A 19,732-nucleotide genomic window follows, 5' to 3' on the forward strand; every position below is an offset into this window, starting at 1 on the left:
TGCCTACTTGTGAATATATTTTTTAGTTCGCTCTGATTGTATCAAATTTGATTTTATATTAATTTAACTATTTTAATATGTATTAAAGTCTTTTTTTCAACTTACGAAATTTTAAATATTGGTATTTGGTTAGTTTAAAAGTCATCATTTTGTTTTCGTTATTAAAACCCCGATATTTTTGCAAACCTAAATAGGAATAACAACCGTTATGTGGTCACGTAAGCACTGCCATCTCTAACGTGCCCCGTGCTAAACGTAAGCACCTCCCATCCTTACAAACGTAACCACCTCCCGTCTCTTAAAACGTAACCAAAATTCGATCAAAATAAATTTGGAATATCACAAAAATCATAATTCGCACCTGAAATAGTAAGAAAATGCACCTACCTGGCCGTCTCCAGCTGAAGAGAGTGCACTAAGCCAGCATTTGTAAACGGAAACGAAGTATTTGGCCAAAAGCGGAGTCATGGAGGAGAATATGTGGTAAATAATAAACATTGGGTTGGGGCTACGTCAACAATTAAGGTTAGTCAGGGAGTCTTTCCTTGGAGATACAGCTTCCAAGTTAGTATATGTATCAGTTACAGGGTCAGTTTTTCATTGGCCACCAAGCCTATGGTTTTCTCGAACAGACGACCATTTGTTTCGGTGATTGAGTCAGCAGCTTGGAGCAGGGTCAGCGGGGTGGAGCACCTGGGGAGGTTTTCAGTGTGGGGGGCTGCGTCTTATCAGCAGCTGGTTATTTAGACACGTTGACGTCGCCTTCACCCCGCTATTTTCATGTGTACATGACTAAAACAAGCAACTGATTGTGATGGATACCATTCCATTCTCTTCTCCGTAGGATCATCGAGCTGGAGTCGGCGCTACTGGACGACTGCAATGTCAACGACATCTACGGCATTTGTCAGGGAAAAGCCCTGCCGGAGGCCCTGCGCCCGGATGTGTGGCAAGTGTGCCTGGATGTGCGCCACAAATCCGATCAGATGTCGCTCTTCAACGAGATCTACGACCTGCCCTTCCAGAGTCAATTGCGCGAGGATTGCCAGCGGCATGTCGATCGCATGGGCAACGATGAGGAGGACAAGGTCTCGGTGGTCTCCGACCTGGAGTCCATCATCACGTTCTACTGCAAGAACAGGAACCTACAGTATGAACCCGATAATGGTTGGATAGAGCTGCTGCTCCCGCTGTTCGCCTTGAAGCTGAATCGCTCGGATACCTTCAACCTTTTCGAGTCCATACGGGACACCTATATACCCAAGGGCTGTCGACCCAAAGGCAACGTCTTCCATGTTTTCCGGCTGCTCTTGCTCTACCACGATCCGGAGCTGTGCACCCTGTTGGACACCAAGAAGATCACGCCCGACCTGTACTCGCTGACCTGGTTCCAGTCGCTTTTCGCATCCTGCAGCAGCCTGTCGGTGATCATCGCCATGTGGGACCTGTACTTCCAGAACGCCGACCCCTTCATGGTCTTTTTCCTCGCGCTGATTATCCTGATCAACGGAAGGGAGCAGATCCTACAGATGAGGAGCTCGTCCAAGGAGGAGATCATCAAGTTCCTGGGCCTCATGCCGTGTGCCCTGGAATTTGATGATGTCCCCGACTTTTGCTCCCTGGCTCAGTACTATGCCCTCAAGACACCGACTTCTTTTAAGACAGACTATCTAAAAGCACTGTATGGAAAGCAAAACGATACGCCGCGCAGCCAGGAGGAGGCCAACAAGGTGTCACAGGCACTGTGCTTGCCCGTCTCCGTTTACGAGTTGGTTGAGAACTCGGCCACAGAATTCCCCGTGCCGGATGCAGTGCGCTTCTTTCTCGTGGACTGCCGACCGGCTGAGCAGTACAACGCCGGTCATCTGTCCACGGCATTCCATTTGGACTGCAACCTGATGCTCCAGGAACCGGTCGCCTTCGCCACCGCCGTCCAGGGCCTCCTGACCGCTCAGCGGCAGGCCATCGAGGCCAATTCGAATGCCGGGGGCGAGCATTTGTGCTTCATGGGTAGCGGTCGCGTCGAAGAGGACCAGTACACACACATGGTGGTGGCCTCATTCCTGCAGAAGAACACCCACTACGTGTCGCTGCTGACCGGCGGCTACGCCTCCATTCACGACTACTTTGGCGACCACATGGCCGACTGCCTGGAGGATCACAATGTGCGCAAGTGCCTTGTCTGCCAGCAGCACAACGTCCAGCAGGTGAGATAAGAAAATGAAAATTTACTTTGATTTAAACCAATTATGTATAACCTGTTACTTCTCCGCCTGCAGACAAAATCAGCGCCGCTCAAGACGTCGACGCCCTCCTCTACCGACCTGTTCAGCAAGTTCTCCGCCGCCATGAAGTCAAAGTCTGCGGAGGTCAAGGGAAAACTGCTGGACATCATAGTGAATCCCAGTGCTAATGGCGGAGCCTCGGCCAGCGGTTCCAATGGCGTACCAGCGGCGCCGGCCCAGGAACGCCATGTCAGTGCCAAGGAGAGGAATGGAAAGCGGTACCGCAATGTAGCGCCTGTTTTCAGCATTGATGATGAGAACGAAGACGCCTTGGACGGGACGGGTGAGCGGGATGATCAACCGCTGGCTGGGGATGGCAAGGAAATCGTTAATCTGAACCAGTACTTTAAAACCGCGGACATCATCAATGCCTTCAAGTGCCAGGAGGTGCACATGAGCGGCTACATGTACGACAGTCACTTGATCATCACGCCCGGCCAACTAGTTGTGCTCCGGGAACTGGGTCGCGGTCAGGCGCAGATAATGGTGCGACGACCGCTGGCCAGCATCGTAAAGATCACGGCCAAGAAACGACACCGCGACCTGATTACCTTCAAGTACGGGTTCCCCGATGGCGACGGCCTGCTCATCACGGACATGGATCGCTTCCTCATCCCAAATGCCGCCGAGGCAACGGCCCTTGTCTCAAAGCACATAATGAAGGTGCTGGACAACGCCAAGTAGGAAAAAGTGATCGTCCTCAACATGCTTTTCTTGTTTCCCCCCCTTCCCGCATAAAGCTTTATTTCATACACAACCACACACGGACAGAAACTGATACAAATTCAGAGACACAAAGTGCAATGCGCTGGTGAGAGCGCTGTAACTAGTTTGTAATTGGCAATGTTTTCCTTGTAGTAGCTGACAAATTGTAGTTTTTATTGTAAACGAAGGCGCCTTGCTGCAATTGTAAAATAGAGCACTCGTTGCAGAGTCCGGAAATGGAGAAAATAGAGGAACGTAGTCCCAGATCACATCGCCAGCATGCCCTGCCCTTGGCCCAGATTTTCTAAATTTCTAAGTGCAATGAAAGGAAACCTTAACTGAAGCCTTGAGACTTACAACGTGTAAATGAAGAGAGTAACTAATATTTATTGCAATTAAACCAAACAAATAAAACTGTATTATAATCGACACAATTAGTAGGTCTATAAACCTTGCTCCATTATTCGATTGGTAAAGGAAAACCGAGAGCCTTGGTGCAAATGGTAATACCAATAGGTGGCACACAGGAAAATCAAAATAATTACGACAGCTCCAGTGATATATGGAAACAAAGTGTTTTCCGGTTTCTCTTCTATTGTGGGTTGCAGGTAGGCATAAGACCGGTTGGAAAGCGTCCATTTACGCTGACTTCCTTGGATATTTAGAGGTGTGCCAAAGACTCTGCAGCCGCTGCGAATCGTTAAAACGACGGTACCGTGTATTTTCAGTTCTGGTTCATCTCGGAAGCAGGCAACATTTATTGTGAGCTTCTTGACAGTCGCCATCCAAGAATTTGGTGCTAGAAGTGGTGTCCATATGGCGTTTCGCATGACAAGATGAGAAGTGCAGGCTGTGGAGGTTTGATTTCGGATCGCAGCTAAAGCACAAGGCACTTCCGCATTACTGATTGTGAGGATACCATTCAATTCGCAAACTAATGTATTACTATTCATTTTCAAGCAGTCATCCAAATTTTGTAGGTTGAAATAGATATTTTGCTCATCATTAATACCTACGTATGGGCTCTCAATGTCCAAAATCTCGATAGTGCCGTTTAGATGCAATTTGGGAATAGGTGTCAATTGGTAAAGGTTAAATTTTTGATCCCAGGTGCTTGGCACAGTGTATTGATAAACAGTACGAACGAAATCCGAAATTGTGTTTCTGAAGAAACGGGGTATAAGAAAGTTCTTCATTATTTTAATGGTTTGAAATGATGGATAATTGTACTATTACGGGCGCAATCCACTTCGCGGATAAGTGTTCTCTGTCGCCAGTCTAAATCAGAGGCAAAAAAAAAGATTCCAGGTAAATAATACATTTTTGGGTATCTCTATTCTCTGACTGCTTAATACATTACATAAAAAGGTTGAAGTAACCAACGGTACCAACTCGCTCCCAATAAAACACATATTAAGTTAGTACAGAACTATATACCCCAAAATGCTGAGATTAACTTACTCAAGATCAACAGTATCCAAGTTTTGTATGGTGTTGCGGTACTCTGCGAGGTCGGGTCCATGGCAAAGTTCTTGCAGAGATTTGATGTTTTTTTCAAGTGCTTGATAAGCATAGAAATTATGAAACTTTAGCACGCCATTTTTGGTTATAACTTGCGCTTTATACTCAATAAATGTTCCGAGATTATTATTGAACTGTGTTACAGACACGGGAGCTACACTTTCGTCGATTTGGGGGTCTGTAGCAAGCTGAGAGCTGGGATTGCATAATATGAGGAATATGAAGAAGCACTTCATTCTGGATGTCATAGTTTTGAACCGATCCCATTATAAGTTCATTGCTTACTGAAAGGAATCGGCAGTGGGCTGCTCACTGAAGTCAAGATTTGAGCTGATTTTGCAACCTCTAAGATATTCTTATGAATACATACACCCAGTGTATGTCTAAAAAGTGCAGATTCCAGCAAATTTTATAAACATCCCTCTACTTGGATTTCTAAGTTTTTTATTTATTTTCTTTATAGTCTTCAAGTTCTCTTTTTAAAAATGTGTAGCCATTGTTTTTATAAAGTGTTTTTCGAAAATATTTTGATAAAAAAAGAAAGCTAACCCGCTTAACAAGTTTTATTAAGAAAATCAAATACAAAATGATTTTTAAATGAATCAAGATCGGTTTGCAGTCCTGAAATCTTCTAAATGTCTTGTTTTTCCAGCAGTGGAAGATTACTGGTTGTGGTTTCATTTTTGGTGTCTTGGAGACCTTCGATATCGCTGACTGGATTTTGTGCCCCTGGGAGTTGTCTTCTACGATGGTTGAGATATAACCAGCTAAGCGAAATTAATAGGGTGAGCAGCACAATTACGGGGCAAACAACGACGACGGTCATTGGATAATCCCCGACTGCTTCGAGTTTTTCCTGATACACCTTCAGTTGGGTAGCGATCTCAAGAAGGTGATTAAACGATTCCATGATTCCTATTTCCTGGGAGGTCTTGTTGGTCAACTGCAACGTTGCATATCCTTTTTTCAGGTTAAATCTCTTTTGGGGTTCCCCTTGCAGAGTAACAGCTGCACTCCGGACGATGCAGTCACTTCTAATGCTCAGGACTCCACTGCCGTTTATCCTGATTTCCTGGCTTTCCCCAGAGCACACACCCATCAAACTCAGCTCTTTGGTCAGGGCTACCATCCACGAATTCGGTTCCACCAACTGGGTCCACATGCTACTCCTATCCACCTGGCGGAAAGTGCAGTCCTTGGAGGACTGATTCCGTATGGCAGCCAGGGAACATGCAAGGCTGTTATCTCCATTTCCATAAGTTATTTGATTGTGCTTACAGACGAACCTTTCTCCGGCCAATTCAGTGCAGTCATCCAGGTTTTGGAGTGGAAAATACCTGTCCAGATGATCGTTGATGCCCAGATAAGGGGTTTCTGTGTCCACCAGTTGGATTTTGCCATTGTCCAGCCGCGGAATGGGTGTAAGTCGATAGATATTAAACTGTTCCACATCGATCAGGGGCATTGAGATTTGGAAGACCAAATGGTTTTCCAACTGCTGAGGTATTACGGAAGCAACGCGGTAAATATCAGAGATTGTGGATTTATCGAAGGGCAGTCGACGTCCTTGTGGAAGATGGGCCTGAATTTTAAGCATCTCCGCATCCAACTGCTTGATGGAAAGGATAAGTGGATTGAGTTGCCCCTGAAGGGAGGAAATCACTGCATCAAGTATGGCATCCTGGGACCTTTTTAATTGGGCACCCAAATGATTAAAATGGTTTTTCATTTTTTCAATAAACCAGTCTGGGCTATCTGTGGCTTCAAAGTCTAGAGAATCAATATCGGGTTCCACTAGACCTACGTGAACGTTTATTGTGCTGTCTATGAAAAAGGCTTTATTCGTCATCTCGTTGGCCATGTCGTCTCTACCGATAGGGAAAGGTTTGGCCTTAAAAACCAGAGGGTCCTCTGTATCAACCAGGCCATCTTGAAGAATAGAGTTCGAAAGCTTTATCAACTCAATAATATCTGGGCACAGTCTGGGATTTATGCAATTATCTCGAAGAGCTTTGTAGACTTTTTTGAAGACATTCAAGGCCGGAAAAAGAGACTCCAAATTAAAGCTGGCATATATGGTCCAATCCTCAAAGGCTATCGATGCCCGACCGCTGTACTCCACAAAGGTGCCAAGGCTGTTGTTGAAACCCTTCATCGTCATGGGACTTTCATTCCCGTCCCGATCAACTGGAGTCCCGAGGGAAAACCCTATCAACAAGGTGATTGGGATGAACAGAACACTTTTCGTTATCATTTTCCGCACTTGTGGCCTTACAGTCCAAAGACCCTTGTTAAACTGAAAGCAAGCTACTGGGAAGCGAGTTTGATAGGTATGGAATATAGCTGAAATTTGCTGATTTAGCATTTCGATTACTGATATACATTTGCATGTATGTAATTCCTTAAATTTTTCGCAAGTCCAGCGTTAAATAAGACTTACCAGCCAGGTTTTCTCAATAATGTATTTTATAAATGAAGGCAGTTCATACAATAGAAATAAAATAAAGTTTTTGTTAAATAGTGTCGTTGCCTTTATATTATAAGTTAAACAGAATTTTGTAGCTTTGATCGAATTATTGTTTGTATATAATCAAATTACACAGGCACTCAGTTTTCTTACAAATATATTATATATGTATATGTAAAATAAAGGGCCTGAGTCACAACTATTAAATGTGAATTCATGATCTCTACAAGTATAACTATTTTTTGCTTATCATAATAACAAACCTTGATTACAAATGTTTAAGTATAGCAGCACAGCTGAAAAACTAAGTGTATACATTTTAATGATCTTTAAAGTTGCTTATCTTCTACATAAAAATTACACATTCGAAATATTTTAGTAAATATTTAAACTGTATCAAGAGGTTGTTCATATTGCCAGTTCTTGTTACCAGAGGAACACCAAGTGGGGTTTGACTGGTTTCGATGAGTACTTTCAGATTTGGAATACATTTTATCATTCATTTACCTTTTCCAAGCTGCACTGTATTATAAAACGTAACTCCGAATTCATGTTTTCTCTCAAAGGAAATTATTTCATAATGTAAGCCTTTAATTGGCCAATAAAGTATTAACTTGGCATATTTAACACCATAGAAGCATACAGCAAATCAAATGATTTATTAATTATAACTTTATAATTATATTTATAAACAATTATTTAATAAATGAAAGTTATAATACAAATCATATAATATGTATACAAATCATATAATCATAATATATGTATGTACTTTATAATTATATTTATAAAGAATTATTTAATAAATGAAAGTTATAATATGTATACAAATCATATAATCATAATATATGTATGTACTTTATAATTATATTTAATAACAATTATTTAATAAATGAAAGTTCTAATACAAATCATATAATATGTATAACATATCAATTACTTACTTTACATAACGACCAGTGTCATAGAGGCATATCTAACACCATAGCAGCACACAGATACGACCAGGTAGTAACACAGCTCTTTGCAGATTCCGCGCAGGCGCAGTGGAGGATTACCGAGCTGCCTGGCCAGGGAAGTACGTAAGCAGGCTCCTCTGAGGTCTGCGATTCTTTATCAATGAGAGTGACGTAGGTTGTGTGCAGACTGGGCGGTAAGTTGTGGGTGGGATGGTGGTGGTCATGGGTGGAACTGGGTCTGCAAACCAACGGCCAACGCCACGGAATCGGGGCCAGTAAGTTAAAAACTGTTGCACTGCGTCGCTGGGACGTCAGTTCATTCAGAACAGTCAAAGTGCGCAGACCACTGGAAGAGCAGAAAGGACATTCCGACCAGGAGTCGAAGTCGACCTCCCACCTACGGCCAGATCCGCATCCATATCCTATTTGAATCCCAGTTTTAGTAGTGAAAAGACCCCTTAAAGTAAAAAGATCCGTAAATATGAAAAACAATTCGATGCCCAGGAGCAGTTTGCTGGTAATCCCGGCACTGATCCTGTGCCTCAGCCCGCTGATCTGGGCGGTGCCCGCCTCCGTTCTGGCCCAGGACACGGAGCTCTCCACCAGCGCCAGTCAAAAGTTCCATCAGCAGCAGCAACAGCAGCAGCTGGAACAGCAGCAACAGCCGGCAGCAGGTGAGTGTTAAAGTTCAGATCAGGTAATTCAGCAGATACGCCCCATGGCCGCCCACTCGCGCCTCTGTTTAATGCTAAAGGTCATTGGGAAATTTCGAGTTTTCTCTTTTTTTTGAGAAACTCTCGCCCCCAGGCGAAATTAGCGTGGGTGGCCTGCTGATTTTTCGGTGGGCCTGGGTCTGGGTACTACCCGAATATCCGCTCGAGTGGCTCCATCTCGGTGCTCATCTCATTTAGCATTTTCCATTTTCCATTTCCCATTTACCGTTTGCCGTTTTCGCCAGGAAATTGCGTAGGTGTTTTGCGCCAGGATGACAGCTGTCGCCTTCTTAAGCGACGTTGCTGTCTTGTCCTGCTCCCTCCCCAAAAATCCCCCGTCCTTCCGGTTTGCACGATTTCACAAATTTCCATCCTGCGGTTGTTGTTCTTACACTGGCTTAGTGAATCATTACTTTCCCTACACGGCAAAAAAATGGCTGGCAAACTAGAGCAAAACAACCTTAACATACCTTAACATTAAGAAAAAAGGGAAGGTGACCATATTTAAATATTTTAAAAAACCTTAACATAGTAAGTAAAAGGGAAGGTGACACAAATTTAAAACCTTAACATAGTAAGTAAAAAGGGAAGGTGACACAAATTTAAAACCTTAACATAGTAAGTAAAAAGGGAAGGTGACACAAATTTAAATATTTCAACCCCGATATAATCCTTTTATATAATGTTTGTACATACTGTCCCTTTACTTAATTTATTAAAATAATTTTTTTTAATATAACTCGTACTTAACAGCTAAAACCCCAAAAAGTATGCTATATAATTATACTAATAATTTAGTTCCTAAGACTTTCAGTAAATTTGAATTTTGATATAATACTCGTATATATTTTAATTAATATATATTTTGATACAATATCAATACATTTTTACTCACTAAAAAACTGACTAATGCAATATATTGCAAATAAAATCAGTCGATATAATTATTAGTGCAAAATAACCGAATTATTTTAAAACCTTTTTTTAATTTAGCTTTAACTCAACCCAAAAGAAGTTTAATTATTATATCTTAAACTGAATAAAACTTAATTTAGATAAAACACATACATATTTAAAAATGTTAAAAATCAAGGTTTTCACCATACCGAAACCTTTTTTCATATGGAACAAAACTAATTGGTTTTTTCCAGTGTTTTTAAACAGAAACCGCCCATTTCTCGCAGTGCACTTACACTGTACATACATGTATGTGGCTAAGAGCTCACCAACACAAGCACGTAGCAACCTACAGCGCAGTTAAACATCGCGTAGGCGTTTGCCACACAAAATGGCGGCCAGCCTCCACACATACGTGTGCAGCAAATACATGTAACCAGTGGGTGTGTGTGTGTGTGTGTGTGTTTGCCCCTGTAAAAGTGTGCGTACGTGCGCGCGATTTCATTTCTATTTTTAGAAAGCAAGTTAGGCGAAAGTTTTCAGCCCCTTCTGCGCTTTTAGCATTTTCTGCTTGCCTGGCGCCTTTCGCCTAGCATCGCCATTCAACTTTCACCACATCTTGGGAGAAAGTTCCGACCACCCAACGCCCACCACCCACTTTCACCGCAGCATTGAGCCTTTAAGTAGGCAGCCAGCTCAAGCTGTTAAGCCCTTTCGATCCCAACTCCCTCCATGCATACACACACTCGAATGCAACACGTTCGTTAGCGGCCCAAACCGCAGAAAGTAAGGCTAAAATATCAGCGGGGCTTTGGTCAAATGTCAATCGCCTAAAGCCATCGGCAGCCGCATCAAAATGTCAAAAGCAGGACGCCCACAAAAAAAATGGAGAAATTTAATTGGGGTGGACATTCTGTTGCGAAAGCTAAAAACGTAAGCCAATTAAAATGTATGGAAAATGTATGGCTATAGAAAGCAATGAAATGGATCAGTTGACAAACCATGATCTAAAAAAAAATCTCTTCGGGCGAAATTCAAAGGAAATGTACGTAAGCATCAATACCAGTTTCCGCTGAATTTCGACCGAAGGAATTTCTGTGACACCCCCATAAGTGACCTCAATCCTTTTAAAGGTTATCGCTGAAATTGCTTGATGTTTGAAATCATTTTAAAAAGACGCCTACATGTATGCCTCGAAATGATTTATAATGGTAGTTTGACGATTTATCCATCTTTTTAAGATGCTAATAATACCTGTTGAGTTTTTAATGGTAAAACATGTTATTCATGCTTGTTATATATTTTTAAAATATCTAATATAGTATATTGAACAACAGAAAAATACTTTCTTTGAAGAAAAAAATTCTGTGTACTACAATATCCATTAGTTTGCATTGCCTGCAACGGAAAACTATGATAGAGATCCAAAAACAAAGTCCAACATCACACTAAAGACTTGATCAGCTTTCCGAAGTTTAACGGTCTGGCGACACTATAATTCCCAACCAGTTATAGCGCAGCTTGCATGGAATACTTTGATAGGTGGCTAAGAAAATGATTTCACTGATGATGATTGAATTTGAGTGATACATGAAACATGCTAGTACAGTGAAGCCTTTTCGCTTCGTATTGTATGTTGCCATAAAGTTGAGACCTAGACCTCTTTAGTTTGGCAAAAACTTTTCTCTAATTAAAAAGGGTCATATAAAAAGACAATCTTTTTAATTATTTTAGATCCTTAAAAAATCTCCAGGGAACTAAATGACTTCTCGAAGGTCCTCAGCTGTTCTTACTTTATAAGAACACTTTTAGCCGACATTTAAATCGGCCCCCGTCACACTTTTCTAAGTATACTTCGAAGTAATTGTCCCTGGAGAAAGCACTAATAGAATTCGCCCCCACAACACTTTGCCCTAAATAGATTTATTAAGTCCCCCGCCTGATTGGTGGTCGTAGGACCCCCCCCCCCCCATCTGGTTTATTAAATTACATATGACAGCTTAATGACAAAGGCAAACAGACACAGCCTTCAAGTGTCCAGCTGTTGGGACTCTTGACACTCTTTAAAAATGCAAAGTGAAAACAGGGTCCACCCTAGCGATGAAAATTACGCACCAGCCGGGTTGGCAGTCAAGTGTGCACATTAAATATTTATAAAAGCGATGGCTATTGGCCGTTGCTGTCGCCCGTCGACATCATCGACTTGATTATGAAATATTCAGGGAAAGGATCTCGGAGCTTAATTCCGTTCCAATCCCAAGAAACCACAGGCTCCCAATGCTTTTCAGAAAATTTTTCCATATGCTGTGGTTATTAAGTTATTTCTGTTTGCTGAGGGGTAGAGAAATAAAAAGAAAAACGCCCAAGGACTTAGCCATGGCGTTAATTGTGTTCATGTACATGTCGTGTTGTCTGTGGTGGCCCGACTTTTAGAACAGCTGCTAGCTAAGGAACCACCCTAATGGGTAGGGGGGGAATGCCACCCACACCACCCACGCCCACCACCCACCAACACCCCCTAATCTCTGCGCATGTATGGCTGTGTGCGGGTAGCAAACAACTTGTTGATACTTTTACAGTTCAGTGAACACTCTCTTGCGGGGAAAAATAAAAAAAAAACAATGTCGAGGACGACGTCAGCAGACGTCAGAGCCTGGCTGCTTTTTTTATTATTATTTATTTATTTATACAAGTACCAAAGTGCCACCCCATTCCCATTCCACCCAAAAAATGGATGGACATACGAGAGCAGGACATTTGCCGCACATATAAACATATTTAACGGCAATGGCGTGGGTGGAATAAAGGCGAAACACGAGCATTGTTGGCACTAAATGACTTGAATTCTTGGAATCATTTAGCCCGAAGGTTTCTGGAATTCTCAGCTGACCCAAGGACCCAGGGGCATTGCGAACTGGGTTACATGTAATCCATAAATTGTGTTGTCGCCTTAAAGTATGTACATTTTCACAACTCAGCTAGAATTTCAGAGAAAGGTGCGTTTTGCTTCTTGGAAGGTACTCATATTTCAAGGCAACATTTTAGTCATCGCTTTGAAACTAAAGATATGACTAAGAGCTTGAAAAAGGTACCTAAAAGTATAACTTTCATCCTTTCATTATTTTGGTCATCACTTTGAAATTAAAGATATGACTCAATCCCTTACCCCTTCACACCTTATGTAGACATTTTAAAAGTTGACTTCTTGTGTGAGGTACAACTTACTAAAACCTGTGAAAAGTGTTTCACTTTGATGTATTTAACAAGCGTATTATCAATGACACATGAATATATCTAAAAAGGAAATATAATAAATATTTCGAAATGTTCTTTCACCACAATTTTATGGAATACCATTTCCTGATAACCTGCTATTTAACACACCGGCCCCTTCCAATTGCCACAAGCTAATCACACATTAATGATTGGGGTCGTATAAATCATAGCTATTTAGCTATCATTCCCACTCCACACTATAAATGATATCTGTGTTCTCAATAATCGAGTATCAAAGCTCCATCGCTGTGGACGGCAGTCCGCGTAGTGACGAAGCGCGCAGGTATACTGCGATGGTTCGAAACAACGCTTAATACACCAATCGAAATGTAATGCAAAAACTAAATGGATTTCATTCCAAGTTTTTAAAAATTTCAATTGCTTTGGAAAAAGAGCGGTAAAAGTGTTTATTGTAAAAATTACATTAAAATAATTTTAACTAATTTGAGTTTATAAGAATAACTATGTTCCTGCACCCAAAAAACAAATGTCCTTAACTTTGGTCCATCGACTTTTATTTTACCTTGAAGAAAAATTGACCTAAATTTGCTAGTCATGGCTATGCATGGCCTTTAAAAGTGTGCCCCCATATATATTTAAGAACTAAATGGACTTAAAATGAATTTAAGTCCATATAGGGACTGCTTTATGGCCCTTAACTGTTTTTAAGTCTATTTAGTTCTTAAATATACATGGAAGGCACATTTTTAAGTCCATTTATAGGATCTTATTTTCTGAGTGTGATAAAACCACGTGATCAATGGCAATTTGTTAAAATCCGATGCACCTTTCTAAAGCTATTCCAAAACAAGATTATCGAACTTCTCAAAATGAAATCCAGCTCATTTGGAAGAAAATCAAAATCAAAAACAATTTTGGAAGGCTTTAAAAATTATAGCTAAAAGTTTTTTCACACTCTTTTGCTATTTTCCCCAAGTCGCTTCAAACGATTTATTTTGGAATTTCAAACTATATAGCTCTTGTGATTCCTTAACTTTCGATCTTTAACACATTTTTTTGGAATTTGAAACTATATAGCCCTTGAGATTCCTTTAATTTGTACATATAAATATACCCTACTGGTTATAACACTAAGTACATAGGACCTATGTCACAGGTATTATGCTCATTTGCTAACACACAGCTCGATATTTACTTAGGGCACGTTTTCTAATTTTTATTCTTTGTTTTTAAAGTTTATTGAGCTTTGAAATATTTAAATAAACAACGAAATATTTCAGAGCTCAACAAGCTTAAAAAATTTGAAACTATGTTAAGACCTGCCCTCAGCAATTATTAAGTTGCCTTAGGAATCGAACACGAAACCCACATATGTATGTACTTACAATTTTGAGCAGTAGTGGATCCTAAAAATATGAAATATGATACAAATTTCCAAGCCAGTAGCTTTAAGCTACAAGCACATGCTGTGTTTACTATATGAAATATTTCATTCTCATTTGAATATGAAGGTAAACGGAACATTTATTATTCTTAATAAAATGCAAGTTTGTCATCGTCTTTATCGGGGGTGTCACAAATCTTCGAGTGAATTTCGGGGGAAATTTGTATCGATGCAAATGTGAATTTCCCCCGAATTACGTACAGTTTGTACACAATTTTTTTGGTCGGCAAAAATCCCCATACTGAACCCTCCTCGAGGGTGCCGACTGGTAATGACGCTACAGTACCTAATTTTAGGTGGCGATCAGCTGAGACTAGGGGTCAGAACCGTGTGCTCTGGTTTTTTCAATAGCCAAGCCACATGGCGACGACTCCTAGTCATGGTATTGGGGTACTTTTTACATTCGAAAAAATATATTCACTATCTAAATTGTATTCATTCGGCAAGTTACAGCAGAAAATGCCCATGTCTGTACAAGCTGAAATATTTTAAACTTAGATTTTAGATAGTATAGTTATTTTGTCGAATTTAAAATTTTTCGTCACAAAAGTTGATAACAGAATTTTTGTGCGTTGAAAGTGCGATCGTCACTATTTTTTTTACCTCGTTAAGAGTTTTTTTTGCTTGACACAGATAAGCCATAGGAAAAAACCCCCTAGTAATTATGGGTGTTGCTATATATATTTTCGCGGAACTTTGCCAAATGCTGAAACAAAATCCGCTGGTGGGGAGTTTAACGAGTTTTTGCTGTCACGTACCACCTGAACTCGGGATTGGATTAGGAGTTGGAAAACCCGCTCATGTGGAGGGCTCATGTCAAGTGTTAACTATAACTTAATTGGCGTCAGCCAGTGCTTGATTATTACTATCAACCGATGCGAGATATTAAAAACCAGGCCAATTAGCGGAACCCCTATTCAATTCGATGTCATCCGAGCAAAATGATTTGGATTAGTTTAGGACCCGGACCAAAGTGCACGGGGTGTCCTTGGGGATTACATTGGCTGTATACATATGTATATATAAACATAAATATAAGCCCGGCTGTCAGGGCGCTAAAAGCAATTACCTCAGACCGAGAAATATGCTCGAGTGTATAAAACAATTATGGTGCTCGTTTGGTGGACGACGGCTAATTGGTTTTGCGGTCACTTGGCCGCGGGGGTTGCGAATTTATTGAATCAGCCCGGGGAAATGGGAAATGGAATATTGTAGTGCCCCAGAGTGCGGGCAATGGAAAATTTCAATTCCAATTTGTGTTACCCTGCCGCTCTTTGCTTCGATTCTCCATTAGCGAAACGCTCCGAGGAGGCGACCGCAAATGCCGTGCCCTCGGCGGACAAGAAGTCGAGTCCGGAAATTGTGCCCGCTTCCTTTAGCAATGCTCCCTCGGCCCGGAACAATCCCATTCCGATCTCCTCCAGCCAGGCGCAACAGGTGCCATCCGGCATCTATGCCCTGCCCTCCAACGATGAGATCCTGGCCGCCGTGGCCGCTGCCGCCCAGAATAGCCAACAGCAGCTGCAGGAGGAGCCAACTGCCTTGGAGGAGGCGGTGGCCAGCTCCACGATGCGCAAGCGGGGCATCAACTACGAGTACAACCCGTACTCGCCGCTGGCCTCCAGCGACTACAACAGCGATGTTCCCAGTGGCGTCTGGTCGGATGACTACGAGGCCGCCGTTCCGGTCAGCTATGGCGAACGGGACCTCCAGGAAATCGATGACTACGTGCCGGAGCGAAGAGGTGGGTTAAACTTAATTATAGGTACTTTAAACACACAGAGAATATTCAGACGTTCTTATCTGAGATGAAAATGTTCTTAAAACTAGAAAGACGTTTTTGAAGCTAAAAATGTTTATATTTACCTGAATCAAGTTGTATTGGCGGTACTTACAATGTATTTCTCAACAAATAAACCATTAGTTCTGTATACTTATCAAAAAGTGATTAAATAAACTCAATTTGACTTTTCTCTTCTCAATATTTCGTTTAAATATTGAGAACATTGATACCGAGATGTACTTACGCGGTTTTTAAGAACGAATGTTCTCAATTCAAAAACAATGTTCTTGAATATTTATATCTGTGCATAAAGGTTAAATAGCATTTAAATAGCATTTTTATTTAGTATTCAAACTCTTTAGTTTACAAATAAATGCATATTTATTTAAGAAAAGTAAAATTTAACAACAAAATAACTTTTACACAAATCTGACAAGAACCACTGAGTTTGTAAAGTATTAGTTTTTAATTCTTATATAACATGTTCTAGCCATATCGTTTTAATAGTTGTTTTCTTTTTAAAGAAATATTCTTTTCAAATGTAGTACATTGCTAAACTCCGAAACCATATTTAAATATTTTCATTTAATATCAAATGTTTAGTGAGTGGATCGAGTGCCCGAAACAAGGCCTACGATAATCTGCAGAATCTCCTCAATGCCGAGGCCTATCTGGAGAGCATTCCCCTCTCGGTTCCGCTGACCTATGCCAACCGGAACTACAACTTGGATGACCGGAACAAGCGCGGCATCTACTACAACTTGGGCAGCACTGGTGGAAATGGTGCGAGTGGCCTTTCAAGTGGAAGTGGCTATAATAGCGAAAATATCAACCTCAACAAATACCGACGCTTCAATGATATGCGGTAGGTAAAATATTATAAGAAAAATAAAAAAAACACCACACTAAAAATATATTTTAATATATATTATATTCAAAATATGGTAAAAGCATGGTCAACACTACGTATGAGTAATATTTTTTAGAAACTAAGGTGCTGGCAGAAAAAGATAATTCATTCCCCAGTCTCTTATGTTTATAATTGGGGTATTCGGCTTTACACTCTGTTTAGTGAAAAAATAAAAGACCAATTTTCGAATATTTATTAAAGAGAAAATCAGTTGAAAAATTTTCAAAACTCGAACAACTTTATAAAATGTATTTGCGTCCATTTGAAAACTATTGTTGAATAGGTAACATACTTTTGGTAAGTGCGGGGCCTTCGACTATGCATTTTTAGTAACTTAACTTAATTTAACAATATACTTATATTCTTTATTTTGTATTTTCTCTATTGTTTTCAATATTTTTATATAATATATTCAAAATATGGTAAAAGCATGGTCAACACTATGTATGAGTAATATTTTTTAGAAACTACGGTGCTGACAGAAAAAGATAATATATTCCCCAGTATCTTAACTTAATATTACAATATACTTATTTTCTTTATTTGGTTTTTTTCTTTTGTTTTCTTTATTTTTAGACTGAAGCGCGACACCCAGTTGAATCCCGCTGATATGTTGGCTCTTGTCGCTCTGGTGGAGGCCGGAGAACGGGCGCGCAAGGAGACCGATGTGGAGAACTCCCAAGCGGTGCCCATGATCGCCTCCGATGCCGATCTGGACTATGTGCCGGCGGGCAGTTGGATGGATGTGCCCGTACAGGCGCAACCCCCTCTGGTGGACTACTACGGATTGGACAACCAAAATCAGAACCAGGTGATGCCCAAGTACGAGTACCTGCCGCGCCAGCACAAGTACAGTGGAGTCAATAGCCGTAAGTTTGAATCTATATCATAACTTATAACATACCAGAATATATATTTAAAATTGTATAATACATCCCTAGGTTTTGGTTCCTCAAAACAGCGTTACATGGTGGCCAAGAAGAAGCGTTCGGTTAGCCAAAGTCAGTTCATGAACGAACCCGTGGCCGAACGTGGATCCAGCTATAATGGCGAGAAGTACTTCTAAAGATCCCAAACGCATCGATAGTCTACATATATAGTATTTAATGATAGCCACAGGCCCCACGAAGAGTATTTCTCGTTTTTTTGAACATTGAACATGACATAATCCAAAAAAAAACACAATGAAACCCAAAAAAAATACCAACTTTCCAATTCAATTATCGTAATGAGATAGTGTCAAGGTCAACTCGTGTGCAATTTTTGTGTAGAATTTCAATTTTAAACCAACTAACAAGAATTAAATTATTGTTATATGCATATGAACATTAATATATATTGTATGTCAAGAACATAATCAAATCAATGTTTTTAGGAGGCCGAAAAGGGTTCGGCGATTTTGCCCACGAAATCTAACTTTAGCCTAACCGAAATGGAACTAAACCGAATCTATGCCACTTAATCCCTGTAAGAAATCGATGTCTATGGCAACTAAATGTACAATTACTGAAATTCAGAGAAACCGCAACTATCTGTATCTACTTGTGTAATACTTATCGAACTAGAGGCTTCCCGACTAGTACAAAAAAATGAGTGGAAAACGTTCAAATATATAAACATATACAAATATATCGATGGCAACAATCGCCAAAATCGGCTAGTTTTCAACCTTAATCGAGCTCAGAAGCGACAATGGTCCTCTTAACCGCTTTAATTTAAAACTGAAAAATTTATAAAGCCACCTCATTGGGAACTACACTTTTATATAGACACGCGCCGACTTGGGGACAAAACGATCTGACAACGGATGAGAATTTTAATCGTATATACCTAATGAATATCCGCAGCTAAATATATGGTAAAATATATATAACTATATGTATACAATATGCAAACTATTTGTCGAAATTAAGAAGTGGCTCAGGAGCATAAATATTTTAAATATTCTATGCCGTCGACGGAGAGGCGTATCTTTAATTTGAATGAAATTGTCTGACTGTTTTTGGTAATAATCAAATATACATACATATTGTACTATGGAATATGATACAAAAATAAATTATATTACTTATACAAAGATACACATGATTGAGGAGTATTTAAAATGCATTAATAGCGTATATGTGTGTGTGTATACAATACAATACATAAAAATATATATACATAAATGAACACTCAATTAACTATAATATTATATACTTTCCCTTACACTTTTTGGGTCCCTGAATATTTGGCCTTTAATTTACGCCTTAAGTTCTTAGCGCGAGCTTAATTTAAAAATATATTTATTTACAAGCAACTGATTTACGATTAAATAAAATACGTCTTTGGTTTGAAAACCAATGAAAAATTTGATAAATGGGGGTTTTACAAAGGAAGGGGTTCAGTTCATTGACCTGGAAACTGAATTGCTGTTGCAAATGGCAGATATTTGAATAAAAATGGTAAATTAAAAGCATTTCTTCTAACCATTTCAAAGGGGAATCAAATCATCTAAATGTGTCAATTTGGCGCTTACAAGAATCATCATCAGTTACAATTAGACGAATTGAAATTCGTTTTTTCAGCTGCGCAGTAACAGTTTCTCAATGAAAAAATCATAAAAATCGTTTTCTTTTTTCCACGTTTTGTGTTCAACCGAATCCAAGACAAAAAAATTTGGAGGGAAAAGTTAAATAATTGAAAATTGGGAGACAATTCAATGAAAGCCAATTAACCACTAGACACATCGAGTGGAAAAAGGGGGTCGCTTTTGGTCTTTCAAACGAAGTGTGTGCCAAAAATTAAATAAAAACCAATTGGCCTCCGCAC

General features: G+C 40.2%; 4 protein-coding genes across 5 annotated transcripts; 2 read left to right on the plus strand and 2 right to left on the minus strand.

Annotated features, from left to right (window-relative positions):
• Nucleotides 1-273: 273 nt before the first annotated feature.
• On the plus strand, nt 274-3,440 carry LOC119546884 (TBC1 domain family member 23). 2 transcript variants are annotated; one of them, XM_037853498.1, is made up of 4 exons: nt 274-483; nt 845-2,207; nt 2,280-2,965; nt 3,218-3,440. In XM_037853498.1, the coding sequence occupies exons 1-4, from the start codon at nt 467-469 to the stop codon at nt 3,237-3,239; spliced, it is 2,088 nt and encodes a 695-aa protein (XP_037709426.1). In that variant the 5' UTR covers nt 274-466; the 3' UTR covers nt 3,240-3,440. The 2 variants fall into 2 exon arrangements, with proteins under 2 accessions (XP_037709426.1, XP_037709428.1); XM_037853500.1 differs by having other exon boundaries at nt 275-483; nt 2,280-3,440.
• LOC119546886 lies at nt 3,367-4,844 on the minus strand. Its single transcript, XM_037853502.1, has 2 exons — nt 4,452-4,844; nt 3,367-4,154 (listed from the first exon to the last, which is right to left on the minus strand). Exons 1-2 carry the CDS (start codon nt 4,757-4,759, stop codon nt 3,434-3,436), a joined length of 1,029 nt encoding a protein of 342 aa, XP_037709430.1. The 5' UTR covers nt 4,760-4,844; the 3' UTR covers nt 3,367-3,433.
• A 144-nt stretch (nt 4,845-4,988) lies between these two features.
• LOC119546885 lies at nt 4,989-6,793 on the minus strand. The gene has a single exon (XM_037853501.1). It carries the CDS (start codon nt 6,763-6,765, stop codon nt 5,143-5,145), a length of 1,623 nt encoding a protein of 540 aa, XP_037709429.1. The 5' UTR covers nt 6,766-6,793; the 3' UTR covers nt 4,989-5,142.
• A 1,453-nt stretch (nt 6,794-8,246) lies between these two features.
• Nucleotides 8,247-19,002, plus strand: LOC119547489 (1-phosphatidylinositol 3-phosphate 5-kinase). The gene is made up of 5 exons (XM_037854378.1): nt 8,247-8,611; nt 15,523-15,972; nt 16,615-16,876; nt 17,498-17,790; nt 17,863-19,002. The coding sequence occupies exons 1-5, from the start codon at nt 8,419-8,421 to the stop codon at nt 17,985-17,987; spliced, it is 1,323 nt and encodes a 440-aa protein (XP_037710306.1). The 5' UTR covers nt 8,247-8,418; the 3' UTR covers nt 17,988-19,002.
• The last annotated feature ends 730 nt before the right edge of the window (nt 19,003-19,732 follow it).

Source organism: Drosophila subpulchrella, chromosome 2L (assembly GCF_014743375.2).
Source record: "Drosophila subpulchrella strain 33 F10 #4 breed RU33 chromosome 2L, RU_Dsub_v1.1 Primary Assembly, whole genome shotgun sequence".
Classification (NCBI taxonomy): Eukaryota; Metazoa; Arthropoda; class Insecta; order Diptera; family Drosophilidae; genus Drosophila; species Drosophila subpulchrella.

Bases quoted from the DNA above. Each gene is read 5' to 3' on its own strand.
- LOC119546884 (XM_037853498.1), top strand. The intron at 2,208-2,279 runs GTGAGATAAGAA...CTCCGCCTGCAG, and splicing joins AGCAGCACAACGTCCAGCAG to ACAAAATCAGCGCCGCTCAA. The intron at 2,966-3,217 runs GTAGGAAAAAGT...CACTCGTTGCAG, and splicing joins AAGGTGCTGGACAACGCCAA to AGTCCGGAAATGGAGAAAAT.
- LOC119546886 (XM_037853502.1), bottom strand. From the start codon at position 4,759: ATGACATCCAGAATGAAGTGCTTCTTCATATTCCTCATATTATGCAAT. The intron at 4,155-4,451 runs GTAAGTTAATCT...CCGTTTCTTCAG, and splicing joins TTGGATACTGTTGATCTTGA to AAACACAATTTCGGATTTCG.
- LOC119546885 (XM_037853501.1), bottom strand. From the start codon at position 6,765: ATGATAACGAAAAGTGTTCTGTTCATCCCAATCACCTTGTTGATAGGG.
- LOC119547489 (XM_037854378.1), top strand. From the start codon at position 8,419: ATGAAAAACAATTCGATGCCCAGGAGCAGTTTGCTGGTAATCCCGGCA. The intron at 16,877-17,497 runs GTAGGTAAAATA...CTTTATTTTTAG, and splicing joins CGACGCTTCAATGATATGCG to ACTGAAGCGCGACACCCAGT. The intron at 17,791-17,862 runs GTAAGTTTGAAT...ATACATCCCTAG, and splicing joins GTACAGTGGAGTCAATAGCC to GTTTTGGTTCCTCAAAACAG.